At 46.2% G+C, this 13,458-nt stretch overlaps 1 protein-coding gene across 5 annotated transcripts in view; it reads right to left on the bottom strand.

Moving 5' to 3' along the window:
• Positions 1-1,523: 1,523 nt before the first annotated feature.
• The window catches only part of nav3 (neuron navigator 3), a 58,358-nt gene continuing 46,423 nt past the window's right edge, over positions 1,524-13,458 (bottom strand). For 2 of the 5 annotated variants that reach the window (XM_049761074.1, XM_049761078.1), the window contains exons 16-40: positions 12,604-13,023; positions 12,128-12,169; positions 11,419-11,570; positions 10,931-11,125; positions 10,572-10,624; positions 10,188-10,211; positions 9,854-9,877; positions 9,630-9,707; positions 8,141-8,224; positions 7,929-8,040; positions 7,737-7,864; positions 7,235-7,258; positions 6,705-6,871; positions 5,991-6,144; positions 5,567-5,753; positions 4,976-5,073; positions 4,815-4,910; positions 4,558-4,726; positions 4,255-4,490; positions 3,977-4,131; positions 3,834-3,905; positions 3,560-3,756; positions 3,370-3,488; positions 3,072-3,299; positions 1,524-3,001 (exon numbers count right to left, since the gene is read on the bottom strand). In XM_049761074.1, coding sequence (XP_049617031.1) covers positions 2,882-3,001; positions 3,072-3,299; positions 3,370-3,488; positions 3,560-3,756; positions 3,834-3,905; positions 3,977-4,131; positions 4,255-4,490; positions 4,558-4,726; positions 4,815-4,910; positions 4,976-5,073; positions 5,567-5,753; positions 5,991-6,144; positions 6,705-6,871; positions 7,235-7,258; positions 7,737-7,864; positions 7,929-8,040; positions 8,141-8,224; positions 9,630-9,707; positions 9,854-9,877; positions 10,188-10,211; positions 10,572-10,624; positions 10,931-11,125; positions 11,419-11,570; positions 12,128-12,169; positions 12,604-13,023 — 3,334 coding nt within the window. In that variant the 3' untranslated portion in view covers positions 1,524-2,881. The remainder of the gene's footprint in view (positions 3,002-3,071; positions 3,300-3,369; positions 3,489-3,559; positions 3,757-3,833; positions 3,906-3,976; positions 4,132-4,254; positions 4,491-4,557; positions 4,727-4,814; positions 4,911-4,975; positions 5,074-5,566; positions 5,754-5,990; positions 6,145-6,704; positions 6,872-7,234; positions 7,259-7,736; positions 7,865-7,928; positions 8,041-8,140; positions 8,225-9,629; positions 9,708-9,853; positions 9,878-10,187; positions 10,212-10,571; positions 10,625-10,930; positions 11,126-11,418; positions 11,571-12,127; positions 12,170-12,603; positions 13,024-13,458) is intronic. The other 3 variants (XM_049761075.1, XM_049761076.1, XM_049761077.1) reach the window with 3 other exon arrangements.

Here is a 13,458-nt window from a genome sequence, read left to right as displayed (position 1 = left end):
AGCCCAACTTTTCACGCAGGTGCACTTAACGAGGGAATCTTGGAAAACATGTTGGAATGCAGCCCCGAGGACTAGAGCTTGACACCTGTGACCTTTGACCATGATATTTCCCTAATAAAGTGGCCTGTTATTAGGTACACTTGAAAATGGCGGTGTACCTAATGGAGTGTCCTTGTGACATCACAGATCAAACAGCCAATCAGAAAGTGGGGGTGAGGGCAGGTGGGGCACTTTTCACTTAAACCAGGGGTGTCGACCTCCAGTCCTCGAGGGGCCGCGTTCCAATATGTTTTCCAAGTCACCCTCGTTAAGCGCACCTGCGTGAAAAGTTGAGGGCATTTTCATGTGCTGCAGGAGCCCAACTTTTCACGCAGGTGCACTTAACGAGGCAATCTTGGAAAACATGTTGGAATGCGGCCCCGAGGACTAGAGCTTGACACCTGTGACCTTTGACCATGATATTTCCCTAATAAAGTGGCTTGTTATTAGGTACACTTGAAAATGGCGGTGTACCTAATGGAGTGTCCTTGTGACATCACAGATCAAACAGCCAATCAGAAAGTGAGGGTGAGGGCGGGTGTGGCACTTTTCACTTTCCGTGAAGCTTTGACCATGATTTTTGATTGTTTGATTTATTAATATATTCACGTAAATTAAAAATGCTGTTTATTTCTGATATTCTGTCAAATTTCTGGTCCTTAGGCTATCGGTATTGTCATAGCGGTGTTTTGTCGCCCTCTTGTGGGCGTTTTAAGACCACTTCATGAAAACTTAAGTCAAATGTTATTTGAGGATATATATGATATATTTCACTACATCATTGGAAGCTGTCAATAAATGTACGCCTACATACTTTCAGTTGTCAATCAACTGATTGCACATATCAAGGTAACAAAGTCGTTCTTAAAAATGATGAGCATTTTCTTTTTTTGCTTGTGACACCAAATACCATTTATTTTTTTTAGAGCTTTTACAAAGACTACAAAATCTTCCAGATGAGTTAAATCACTGTCTCTGTCTATTTACATGATATGTTACATACAAATGTACAAAATATAAAACATTAAAGAAAAAAAATGTTTCACCCAAAAAGAAAGAAAAGAAGGTTCTCATCTCAAAACCAGAGTAAATGCTATGGGCCTGGATTGAGACATCTCCCAATCCGATGGGTGCATGCCGGGGGGTCAGCGAGTTCGGAATTTGGAGGCCCGGCTGCAGAGGCGCCCGAAGCTGACAACAGGTAGGGTTGTAGACGGTGACACTGTCCTGAGGTTTTGTTATCTTGGGTGGGCGTGGCTGACCAGTAGCACCTGTGGTGTTTTTCTATACAGTACAATGTGGAGTGATTCCCGGCGCCTCGGCAACCCGGCCAGATTCCGATGACAAAACCCGATGTCAACGATGGGAGCGTACTGGAAAAGTGCAGCTTTGTGATTTGTAGTGAGAACACTTTTCTATCTACACACTGTGCGCCTCCTGCGTCGACACATATCACAAGACGCACACCTGTTTGACTTTTTGCATTTTTTTTTTAACAATAATTTACTTTTTTTTAGCAGGTTAGTGTGACATTAACCGGGCGAATGCATCTTTGATTTTCTGTGCAAGGAGACTGAAGTATTTACAACCCGCCCGAGTGTGCAAAACCAACCCACGCATTTAAAAGAAAGGACAATCGAAAATGGCTTCCGTCCAATACTTGTGTTTACATAAAGGTAAATATCTCTTCTCAATTGCCCTCTCCCTGTTAAAAAGCTCAAAAGCATGCTAATAATAATAATAAAACATTTGGTTGTGCTCCTGTCTTTTCAAGTGAGCCCAGCTCAACTGGGTGGAAAAAAAACAAACCCCCACCCTTTTAATTATATATATATATGTATAGCTTTTTTTTTTTTTTTTTTTATAATATTGGTCAGTTTAGAATTCACATACAACATGAACTCTATGATTTAGCACTTTACACCTGTTAAAAAGGGAAACAGGAAGCAATATCATAGCCGATGGAAGTAGGCTCCGCCCCCTCTCTCCTAATTCTTTTTCACACTTAAGGCAACGAGAAAGCACCAATATCATTGTTCCCTTGTTAAAGTGTTTTCTTCGACCGCATCGTGTTTGGGTGGCCGATCTGCACTGGTTTAATCGGGCGTGCATTATTTGGCAGACATTGTAGTATCCATTTTCTTCACAGTAGCATAATGTGGCGGATCGATTGTGGGCAGGGAGGTGATTGGCTGATAAATACTCATGTGAGACCCAGCTCCATTATGGCCACAGGAGATCATCAGAAGATCATAAAAACTGTAAAATTGGGACTAAATTGACTTCAGGAGTCACCGCGGTGGAAGAGTGAGCAACCCTTTGGAAGGCTTTTTGAACCAAACGAAGCACTTTTGTAAACAAAGAAATACATCAATAGTACCTGCCCAACTTCTTGTTCATGTTGTAAACATGTCACGTAACTGGGATCGAACACAAAAAGAATATTCAGATTCCACAGATGATGAACTAGACCCTTAGTGCACTTAGATGAGAAGTTGTATGGAAGAAAATGCAGGAAATGAACATGGGATGACTTCAATTTGGGCTGACGATTACAATTAAGGCCACAAGATGGCGCCAAAGCCCAGGCTAAATGTGTGTCACAGAAGTCAAAGTGAAACATCTCGACTGAAAGAGAAGCTTTGTATGTCGGGACGGGCTATATTTTTAGTAGAAGAGGGTTTTAGTAAATTTAAGAATATTTAGTTGACTTTCAGGAAGTAGTTTGCTGTGTTGAATGTAAAACCGTTTTGGAACTACTATGAAGCGGGTCGATTTGAACAAATCCATACAACTCATCATGTATTTGCACTATGATCATGTCCGGTTAGCCTAGCGTAGCTCATAACGTCGATTCCAGCGACGAGTCCAGCTGGTCGTCATGGTGACTGGCGCTGTCGCTGTCGCAGCTCTGCGCGCTGGAGTAGTTGGCCGCTTCCTGCAACCTCAGCAGCATGTTCATCTGTAAAATAAATTCCAGTTGATTGTCGAGTAGGACGACATGGCTTGAATTGCCCACCAGCGTCTCCTACCAGGGGGTCTCCCTCGGTGTCGCTCTGGGACACCTGCTTGGACGAGGCCCCCTCCTTGGACGAGCTGTAGCCGTCGTAGCCTACGTCCTCGGGTCTGAGCTGCAGCAATGACTGGCCGTCCTGCTGCTGTTGCAGCTGCTGCTGCACGGGGGCGGCGGCGGCGTGCCACGGGTACGTGTCGCACACCCACTTGGACGGGTCTTCCCACGCCGCCCGCTTCCCGTACAGCTGGCAATTAAAATCAACAAAATGGCTTCTTAAGTAATGTACTTTCACTTGAAACCATTGTCCTGCTTACCTGAAGTCCTTCTCGGACAGCTTCCAGAAGGTAGGGCACCAGGGAGTAGTTCCACAAGTCGGTGAACCACACTCGGGACCCCTCAACATCCATGGGACAGGAAAGGAGGAGACGAGGACCTGTGCGGGTCATTCAAAATCATTCTATTTTTCCTAAACGATGGCTTTGAAATAAACATTGCGTGTCTGACCTATGGTGACGTCGGAGGAACTGTGGGCCTCCAGGAAGCCGTTGAGGTGCTGCCACGTCTTGGGAATCCAATCGATGATCTTAATGAGGTCGTTGCTGCGTACGTTTTTATGGATCTCCGTTTCGATCAGCTTCCGCCGCAGGTAGCGGCCCAGGAAGCCCTTGACGGGCTCCGTGTGGTTGGTGCACAGCACCCACCTGTGAGCCGAGGCAGAGGGGGGCGGGGTCAACCGCTCGTTAACTCATTCACCAATTGAGGTCGTTTGGTGACAAACCTGAAGTTATGATGCAGCTCAAGGTTGGGAGAGGAGGACACGCCTTGGTTCATGGTCCCAATGACATATGGGCTGAAGGAGACAAAAATGTTATCAGGCATGAAAATTAATTCAAGTTTGGGTTCCCATCACCACCAACCTACCATTTGTGGTACTTGCAGTTGAGGAAGCCATTGAAGATGTCACTGAGGGAACTAATGTGGTGGAGGTTGTCCAGAATGACCACGGTGGGGAGCTTCGTGTCTGTGCTCTCGGAGTTACAGCGCTCGGCTAGGTTGGAGAGGTACTGACGCAGGTCCTGGAAGAGGAAAGAGGACGTAAGTCAAATACCCTTTCCCTATTGGAATAAATAGAAATGCCTTTAATCAGTTCCAGACGTCCTACATATAGATGCTTGATGTTTGTGTTTTTTTTGAGCCACCTTGCTGGAGTTCTGGTCCACGTTGAAGCTGGCGACGTTGTGCTCGGTGACTTCCTGGCCCATCTGGGAAATGATGAACTCGGCCAGCTTGGCGGCCAGGAAGGACTTGCCGGTGCCGCTGGGCCCCGAAAGGATGATGCGACGGTGCTCCATCAATAAATTGAGGTACCGCTGGATGATGGGCTTGGGGATGAGCGTGTCGAACACAAGGCTGTCTATGCTGCTGTCTTTCACGCCTGCCAGCAGGGGGCGTACATGTCACACACTAGTCTTCCTGAAACGTGATGGGGTGGGGGTTCAAACCTTTAAGGTTGACCTTGATGACGTTGCTTTCGCCCACCAGGTAGCCGCAGGGGAGCAGCTCAGGCACTTCGGAGGAGTGGGAGCGGACCACCTCGCCCATCCTGTAGCAGACGATGCTATCCGAGCTCAGGCCCAGACTGGTCACCGGGTCCACCCGAAATACGTACTCCTGCAACGTACCGGGGAGAATCGATTTCAATCGTAAAACAAGCCTTTTAAAATCAAATCTTTTTTTTCCCATTTGTTTTCTTGTTTACCTTGAAGAGGCGTCGAATCACTCCATCTAGGACGTCCCACTTGGTTTTCCCACTCACACCTATGGAGCCAATCAGGTACTCCTGCATTTGCGTTCCCTGTTCACATCAATCCAGGCGTTAAGTCTGAATAATAATTATAATAAATATTATGAAATAATTACCTTGGTTGTGCTCGGCCCGCTGCTGATGTTGACCACTATCCGCACGCTGCGGCCTTCTTTGCGCAGGTTACCTTCGTAGCTGTCGTCGAGCAGAATATCTGAAGGCCAGAGAGAAGTCAGTATGAATCTCTCGTCTTCATTTTGGACGGCCGTGCTTAGTATTCATCTGGCGTCCCGACATCGTATCGGGCGCTGTGCTGGGGCGATAACGGCCCGCCGGCCCACCGGTCCTCAAACGCCTCACTGCTCTCGCTCATCCCAGCATCAAATAAGGAGAAAGGCCGCTCCTCGGAGGAGAGCTTTGCTTTTTTTAATTACACGGCGCTAGCAAGCTGGAGGACGCCAATGACTTTTCAAAAGGAGGTAAAGCATGTGGAAAATGTCAATAAAATCGCATTTCAGCCACAAAATCCGTTCTAATTGGCTTTTGCAGACTGCCGGGCAAACGTTTTCTGGTTGCTTTGGTCAAAAGGTCAACGAAAGGGACTTTTTTTTTTTGGTGCTCTGTGTGTTCTCACACCTCGGAACAAATGTCAGGCTGCCAAAGTTGATTGGGCCTGACGCGTCCGCTCCGGCTGACGCTCAACTGACCTGACATGATGGTGTCGGTGATGTTGAGGTTGTTGAGAGACAAGCCCAGGGACTGGCGCGAGGAGGACGAGGACGTGCTGGACGTCTCCGAGGGCGGCCGAGCCGTCTTGGCGGGAGTGGCGGTCGGCGTGGCGCTGCCGCTGGACTTGAGGCGGTCGTTCTCCGCTTTTAACGTCTCGATCTCGTTCTGCTCGGTGAGGGAGACATCGCAGATTCATTTGCAAGCTCAAGTAAGAGAGGCTCCCTCTAGTGGTAGGTGAAAGAATTACTGTACAGTTCAGTTATATTTAACATTGAATTTCAACAATTCAAGACTCACTTATTTAGGTAGAATTAAAATTTATGAGAAAGCTATTATTTTATTTTTACCATTTATCTAATTTTACTATTTTATTTGGTGTTTTCGATGATTTCATGACCTCACCTGCATGCGATTCATGGCTTCACGGATCTGGTCCAAGTGGTGGGCGGAACTCAGCGCCTCCAGCCGGATGTCAGTCAGCTTGAGCTCTTTCTCCCTCAGCTCGTTCTTGAGCTGCAGGATGATCTCGGCCTCGGCTTCGGTGCACTCGCACAGCCTAGCGCAGGTGGGAGGGGGGGGTGTCATTTTAGGGGCGGGGTTACAAATACACGACAAATACAAAATGGAGGCTTGAAAGGAACCAAGGGATGTGAAAGCTTGCTTGGCGTCGTCAAAGTGTGCGAAAAAAAAAATGACATGCAGACTGATTAGATGATCGAAGATATCGATTGTTAACGATTGATCTCAAACACACTGCATCGACTTGCTCTGATCACACGCTCAAACATGCTTCGTTTTAATTCGCCGTGAAGGCAACCTGTTTCGACTTTCAGTGCAAAGTCACACAAACACGACACACACGAGATCGTGTACCGAGATCGGTGCTTGTAGACCACGTGACCGTTTAGCTTTTTCTTTGGTGTCCAAACGGAGAAGGACTCGCTATTGCTACACACGACGTGGAAGGAAGGAGGAGGGATGTCACAAGAAAAAAAAAAGGGTGTGGATAAGTGAAGGTGGAAGAGAAATAAAAATGAAATAATAGTGAGCGTTTGAAGCAAAATAAGGATAGAGACGAAAAATAAATCGTGGAGGTGAGGATGCGTGGAAGCTCACTCGGTGGTGGACGGCGACGAGCGCAGCGTGGCGACGCTGCCCTGACGGTTGTCATGCTGCAGTTTGGGCGAGGACGGCAGCGAGTCGCTCATCTCCTCCATCTCGTCGTGGGACGACTGCGACTTGGTCTTCTTCTTGCTGAAGGCGTGCTTGAAAGAACTGCGGAGCTGCGCGACATAAATAAAAACGAGGGCGGGGGGTCAGTCTCACCTTTTCGGCAACCCCGCTAAAAATTTCAGGAGGGTACGCCGTGCTGTTTTTTTTTTTTTTTAATTCCAAGCAATGCTGACTGCTGGTGGAAGTAAGAGGAAGGCAAATATAAATGCTGTAAGTAGAGAATGAAATGAGAGTGGGAGAGGTGACAGCTTTTTTTTTTTTTTTTTTTTTTAAACAGGCAATGATGGGGCAGCCGTATCCATGCTGATGTTTCCAGGAAAGAGATTGATTTTAGAAGGCAAAAAGGGGGGAACTGATGGGGAGGGGCGAGTCGGGGGAAAAACTACTACACACGTTCAAGGGACACAACTGACCTGAGCCGGGATGGAATCAGCCACCTGAAGATGCAAAACACACACACACACATTTGTCTCTCAAGGGTCAGACGAGGCCGTCGACTCATTGCATTTTCCAGCTTCACTAGTACGCCGAGGCGATATTTGTACAAATGAATCATTCATCGCGGCTTTAATTAGGTGCTAATATGCATTTAGTACTAATGAGCCCAATTTAGCAACTGCAGAGACTGCAAAGCGGCATGAAAAATAAAAAAAAACAGCCACCAAGGAGGCGACAGAAGTAAAAGTCCACATTAAAAGAATAAGTCTGTATCTAGGGGGGCTTTGGGCTTTCCTTTGGGTTCGTACATGGGATTAAGTGCTTTCCTAAAAGCACTTTCACACTCTGCTTGGACTTCTCAACTAGCCCCAGAGAGTCAACAAGCACTTATCAACACTCAATTGGGATATTGATTTAAAATAAAGAAATAAATAAACCAGATGAGCGCATCTGTGGCCTTGCTTTGCTTCTACACACCCAGTTCTTCTTCTTCTTCTTGTTCTTGTCTTCAGCATCCTTGCCCATGCTGCCCATGCTGGAGTGGCTGGCCGCACTGTTGATGCTCGACATGCTTTCAGATGAGTGCTGACGTCTGATACGCAGGTCTGGGCGAAGTATGGAAATGATTATTGGTTTGTTTATCATAATTGGGTCGATTGATACGATTACCTCTATGGAAGTGATCGGGGCCGTTGAGAGCCACCTGGATGGCTGTCTGAGCGTCGGTGTTCTGAGTCTTCAGTGACTCGATTGTCTCCCTCAGCTCGACCAACTCGGTCTCCTGTGAGAACAAGCGAAGCACCGTGAGGACCTCTGGTTTTTTTTGGGTGGGTCTGCTTTGTTTGGAGTCCAACTGGGTGTGTAAAGTAATGTCCACGGACCTTCTGCTCGGCCGTCATGGTGAGACTCTGTAGGCGACACGTCATGTTACTCAGGCTCTTCTCAAAGGCGGCCACCAGGTGAGACTGCGGAAGGGGAAATACACAAACACATATAAGCCTTTATTTTCTTTTTTAAATTTAATAAAATTTTATATTTTATTTAATTTTATCTACTTTTTTATTTAAATTTATTTTATTATTTATATTTATTATAATTATTTTGTATTTATTTTTATTTTATATTACAAGATCACAACTGCAATTCCTTAAAGCATCTTGAGAAGACTTTTCAGAAGCTTCCTAAGTTGAAGTGATTTAAGGAGATTCAAGAAATGCTTTGTCGCCATCTTGTGGCATTTAGCGTAAGTATTAAACTCTTTTGTGGCGCGTTAATTATGATCGTCTGATATCTCTGAATTATATACCTGGTCTGAGGTGCGTTTAGAGTTATTTTTCCTCGCCGATCTGCCGAGTGATCACGATTAGATAGCGACCCGGAGACTCCTGTCAGAGCTGCTAACGACTCAGCGGAATGTCAAGCATTGACAGGAAGCACCTTGCGGCAACGCAAAGTCAAATCGAAAATAATCTCAACTTTGCTCGAGGAGAATACTGATGGGTGGCAGATGGCAAATCTGCTACCTCAAGAAAATTTTCTTCATCCAAAAAAAAAGCAAGGAAAAATAAATCCATCTTTCTTTCGACTTATTCTGTAACATCTGCCCACTCCCCCTTTACCGCTCGCGTCTACCCGGAGGAGGTGTTACCCCGTGACGGAACCATCCGTCTTGTTTCTCGAACCCGTCCCCCAGCGTTGCCGTTGGTTGAAGTTGATAAAGGGCCGAAGCGGCGGTGAGAATGAGGTAAAGTTATCAGCGTTAGTGCTGCCGGGACATTGTCGCAAGAGGCGTGGGTGGGGGGGGGTTAAATAGCGAGGACATATATCAAACTCACTACTCAGCCACCTCCAGTCCAAGAACAGCAAAAACAAAAGACCCTGAAGAGCGTGGAAACCCAATACAACCTGATCCATAAGATCAAAATCAATTGGAGGATAGCAGATCAGCTTTTTAAAGAATGTCTGGCTCCCTCTAGTGGTCGCAAAAGACTCAGTTCAGTTGTATTTAACTTTAAATTGACACCATTTTGCAGTCAAGCAAAGACAAGGAGCAAGTTGGAGCTTTCCCCGAGCTGAGCTGACTTATATCGTCGATCAATTTGTGAATGTAAACACGACAACACCGTTGTTCTTTTTCCCGAGTGCTTTTTCCAAGCGAGTCGTCGGCTTAAACAAATCCTCTCAGAGCGCAGGGGAAAATGTCGCAATACAAAAAACACACACGGCACCGAAAGCAAACAAGTGGAGAAAAAAAAAAAGGCTCAAAAGTTTTAAAAGGCTTTCGCGGATGTCGCAAAAATTTATACACAGGCAAAGCTTTTCTGCGTTATCATGCAAATCCCAGTTGTGATGGGAGGGAAAGAAACTCACATTGGCAGACAGTTGGGACGTCAGGGTCGCGACCTTTTCTTGAGAAGCATCCAACTCCCGCCGCAGTTTTCTGATTTGCTGGTAAAGAACAAAAAAGTGGAATTATTCATCAAAAATACTGCAGTGGCCATTTTGATAAAAACCCATACAGTTACATGCTGGCACTGTGTAGAGGGGAGAAAAAAAAAATAAAAAATGAAGATAAAATGTGTGGGGGGGATTACCGTGGAATTTTGGACTGTTTGGCCCTTGATTGAAAAGAGAAAAGTCAAAATTAACACTATGCCGCATGCCTGCATCACACAAGATGAGGCGACAGAGGTTATTAGAGGTCGCGTTGCCCGTTAGCATGCGATATTTTTTTTTATATTCGACATGACCGTTTGATCCAATATTAATGAAAATAAAAATACAACAGGAAGACAAAAACAAGGTATGGGGAAAGTAAAAAAATAATGACGGAAATGGAGTGGCGGGATTGCGGTTCTGCTCAGCGTCATCTCGGTGCATGCACGTCATCAAAAAAAAAAAAAAAATTAAATGCTAGAACTCTCTTACCTCTGAATGCGCCTTCTCCTCCGTCTGTTGGAAAAAGGAAACACACACACACACAAAAAAATTAATTACAGTGACATTTAAGTGATGGAAAATTGCTGTGGATCAAATCAAGGCTGCAAACTCAATTGAGTGGAAAAAAAACAAAAAAAAAAACTAGCTTCCACCTGGACAAAAACTTTGCAGCACATCCATCATCTATGTCAGTCCGCCGCGGGCTGCTAGCGTGATCAATACATCCCCGTCAAACTAATCGGCAAAAGCATTTTGAAAGAATGCCCGGCAAATAATGAAACTCGCCGTATTAGACTTTTATTGTTTGCTTTATCGACCAAAGTCTAAAATCTTGTTTCCATGGTACATCGTAGGGATTAAAACGATACTTACTGCGGAGTAGAGCGAAGACGTGCTGGACACCAGCGACAACGAAGAACCGTGCACTGCAAGGACAGAAAAAAATCTCAGCGTTTACAAAACCGAATCTGGACGTTTACTGTTTTCCTCCGCTTGACTTTTTGTTCTTCATTCTATGTCATCGTGAATAATAGCTCGAGCTGGGAAAACCCGTCGGGCTTGTTAAAAAGCGGCCCTCCGTAAGGATGTAATGACGGGCTCCAATAAAATAGAGCATTCCGGCAGCTCTTGCGCAAGGGTCATTAAATGGGCTATTAAAGAACTTGATGACAGATGGGCCTTTGCGGAACCTTTATATTAATTCTAACGGCCGAGGTCAATAGTGGGCCCACCTTCGTCGGTGCTGTCCCGGAAGGAGCCTGAGCGGCTGATGCCGCGCGGGCGGTCTTCCAGGGAGGTGGCGCTGCCACCCAATGGGTGCCCCTCGCCGTATAGGTCGAAAGAATCCTGGGCGGGGATGCTGTTGGAGCGGCTCATGCTGCTGCTGCCCGGCGGCAGGTTGTACTGGCCCATGTGAGTCGGACTCACTAAAGAGACGAGATAATATTTGTGTTCACTCTTGCAAATCGAAATCATACATCACTTTTAGTGTGCTAGCTTAATGCTAACACATAATGGGAAATGCCATTGACAGGTTAGCAAATAGCCAAGATATCTATCATAGCGTGCTAGCTAAATGCTAACACATAATGGGAAATGCCATCGACAGGCTAGCTGGTGTTATAACGCTATGGTGATTCAAACACAAACGGTGCAGCACCACATGTAGACAGACACTGATACTCCCTCTTGTGGTTACATGATATATTTTTAGACTCACAGAGGTTGGAGTAGTGGTATTTTCCAGTGGTGGTAGAAGAAGCTCCAGGTGGGGACATTGGCGACTGACTCCCCGAGTCCTGAAGCCCCCCCGTCGAGTGCGACCTGAGCCACTCCATGCCGTCTTCATGGGGTCTAGATGACGGTGGGTACCTGGAATCCACAACGGAACCAGTTTAGGCAGGTTTCATGGTTCGCTCCGGAGGTGATCAGTGATGAGTGCAAAGTCATTCAAACCAAGCATACAGTGCAGGCAAGCACAATGCATGCACCAGCAGAAACGCTCTTCCTGGCCGAGCAGCAGAAGGGCCATCTTATCGCACGTCGACATTATTTAATCCCCCGGGGGATGATAATTGAGTTTACGCTCGTCCACTTTTCAGTCCTCATTAGTACGCTCCTCACATGTGTCCTCGCTTCGAATGGAACCTTGTGAACTCAACTAGTGTTGGTTGACCATGACATTCTAGAATGTTCTGCTTAGTACTAACCAGCTTTTTTTTTTTGTGTCTGTGGGCTCATGACCACCACGAGTGAGATGTAGACACACAGACATAAGATGCTAACCATGCGCGAATGAGATATATATAAAAAAAAATAATAATAATTTTGCATTAAATAGTCCCATGCTTTAAATATAGCGAATTAATCCTTCCATGCAACTGCGTGCAGTAATTTTCAAGAAAAATCCGGCTGCAAACTTTCTATACCTCAGTCTCTTTTTGGGAAGCGTGTTTCTGTCAAGAGGCATGCTGTTAAGACACAGGATGTTAGATGAAAAAAAAAATATATATATATATATTACACACGCCACTTGAGATGACTGTAAAAATAATTCGAGGTGAAAATGGATACCAAGCTATATAGCTAGCGTAGTGTTTCCCAACCTAGCACGTATTTGCTAGTCATAAATGTTTATTTCAGCTTGTTAGTGTTTTAAAAAATGTTTTTACAATATTTGGACATTTACGATTTCTGCTCGTTATTCATCTGATGAATGAGATTTAGACTGCTCTGCCGATTAATATGCTTGGGAATCACTGCGCTAGCCTAAAAAAAAATAAAAAATAAAAACCACAATTGAATGAAGGCAATTATTCGAACTTAAAATGTGAAAACCATCATTCGGTTTTGTCCACATGTTTTGTTTGTTTATCTCACATGAAGGAATGCAGCCTAATCTTACCCCTCGGACAGGGTGGACTTGACACTGCCGGTTCTGGTAACCTTGGGCCCGTGGTGGCCCAGAGTCAGATCAATGGACTCAGAGCTCGTGTGCAGACTGCTCATGCTTTGGCAGCTCAACGTGTCCTTGCTGCCAGCGGACGAGCCACAGGCAGGCCAGGGCCGAGCGTTGGACGGCAGCGAGAGGCCAGAGGCCGGGCTGGAGGCGGGCGAGTCGCCGCAAAGGAGATCCGGGCCTTTACCGTACAGCGGGCTGCTGCCGCCGCTCAGGCCGCCCAGACTCCCCGTGCCGGATGACGGCGAGTCCAGACTGGCCTGCCTCGCCAGAGTACCGTGCGGGCTGCCCAGGATTGAGGGGCATTTACCAGAGTCGGGCGTGCCCGGGGAGCTGGCCTTGCTGCTGGCTTTGGTGCCAAACAATCTGGGGGTAGATAGGTGGGTGCAGTCATTTAGAAAGGCTCAATAAGCGGCCATCTTGAGCATATCAATAAGTCAGCACCTCCTCAACGTAACCAACACATCTGTTCTTGACTCATAAGAAGAAAACCTGTCGGCGGCCATCTTGCTACTCAGCATGCGCCAAAAGCAATCACAGCAAATAAACAAGTGACGCTACCTGGAGAGCAACATATAACTCCATGCAGATGAAGAAAAAAGAAAAAAAAAGAAGCCGGCTTGACAGATAAGATGGGACGGACACGTTGGGGCATGCGTGCCGGGTTTTAAATGAGCAGGAGATTGGCGTTGCGAGAAACTCCTGTCTGCTGTCTGCTCCGATCAAAGAACGCTTCATTGGATACGTCTGCCTTGAATGAAAGCTCCCGCTCATTCATCACGGGGGTAACAATATATTTTA

Source organism: Syngnathus scovelli, chromosome 22 (genome assembly GCF_024217435.2).
Source record: "Syngnathus scovelli strain Florida chromosome 22, RoL_Ssco_1.2, whole genome shotgun sequence".
In the NCBI taxonomy this organism is placed as follows: domain Eukaryota; kingdom Metazoa; phylum Chordata; class Actinopteri; order Syngnathiformes; family Syngnathidae; genus Syngnathus; species Syngnathus scovelli.
The sequence above is the reverse complement of the archived record's forward strand: the minus strand, read 5'-3'. Positions and strand labels throughout refer to the sequence as shown.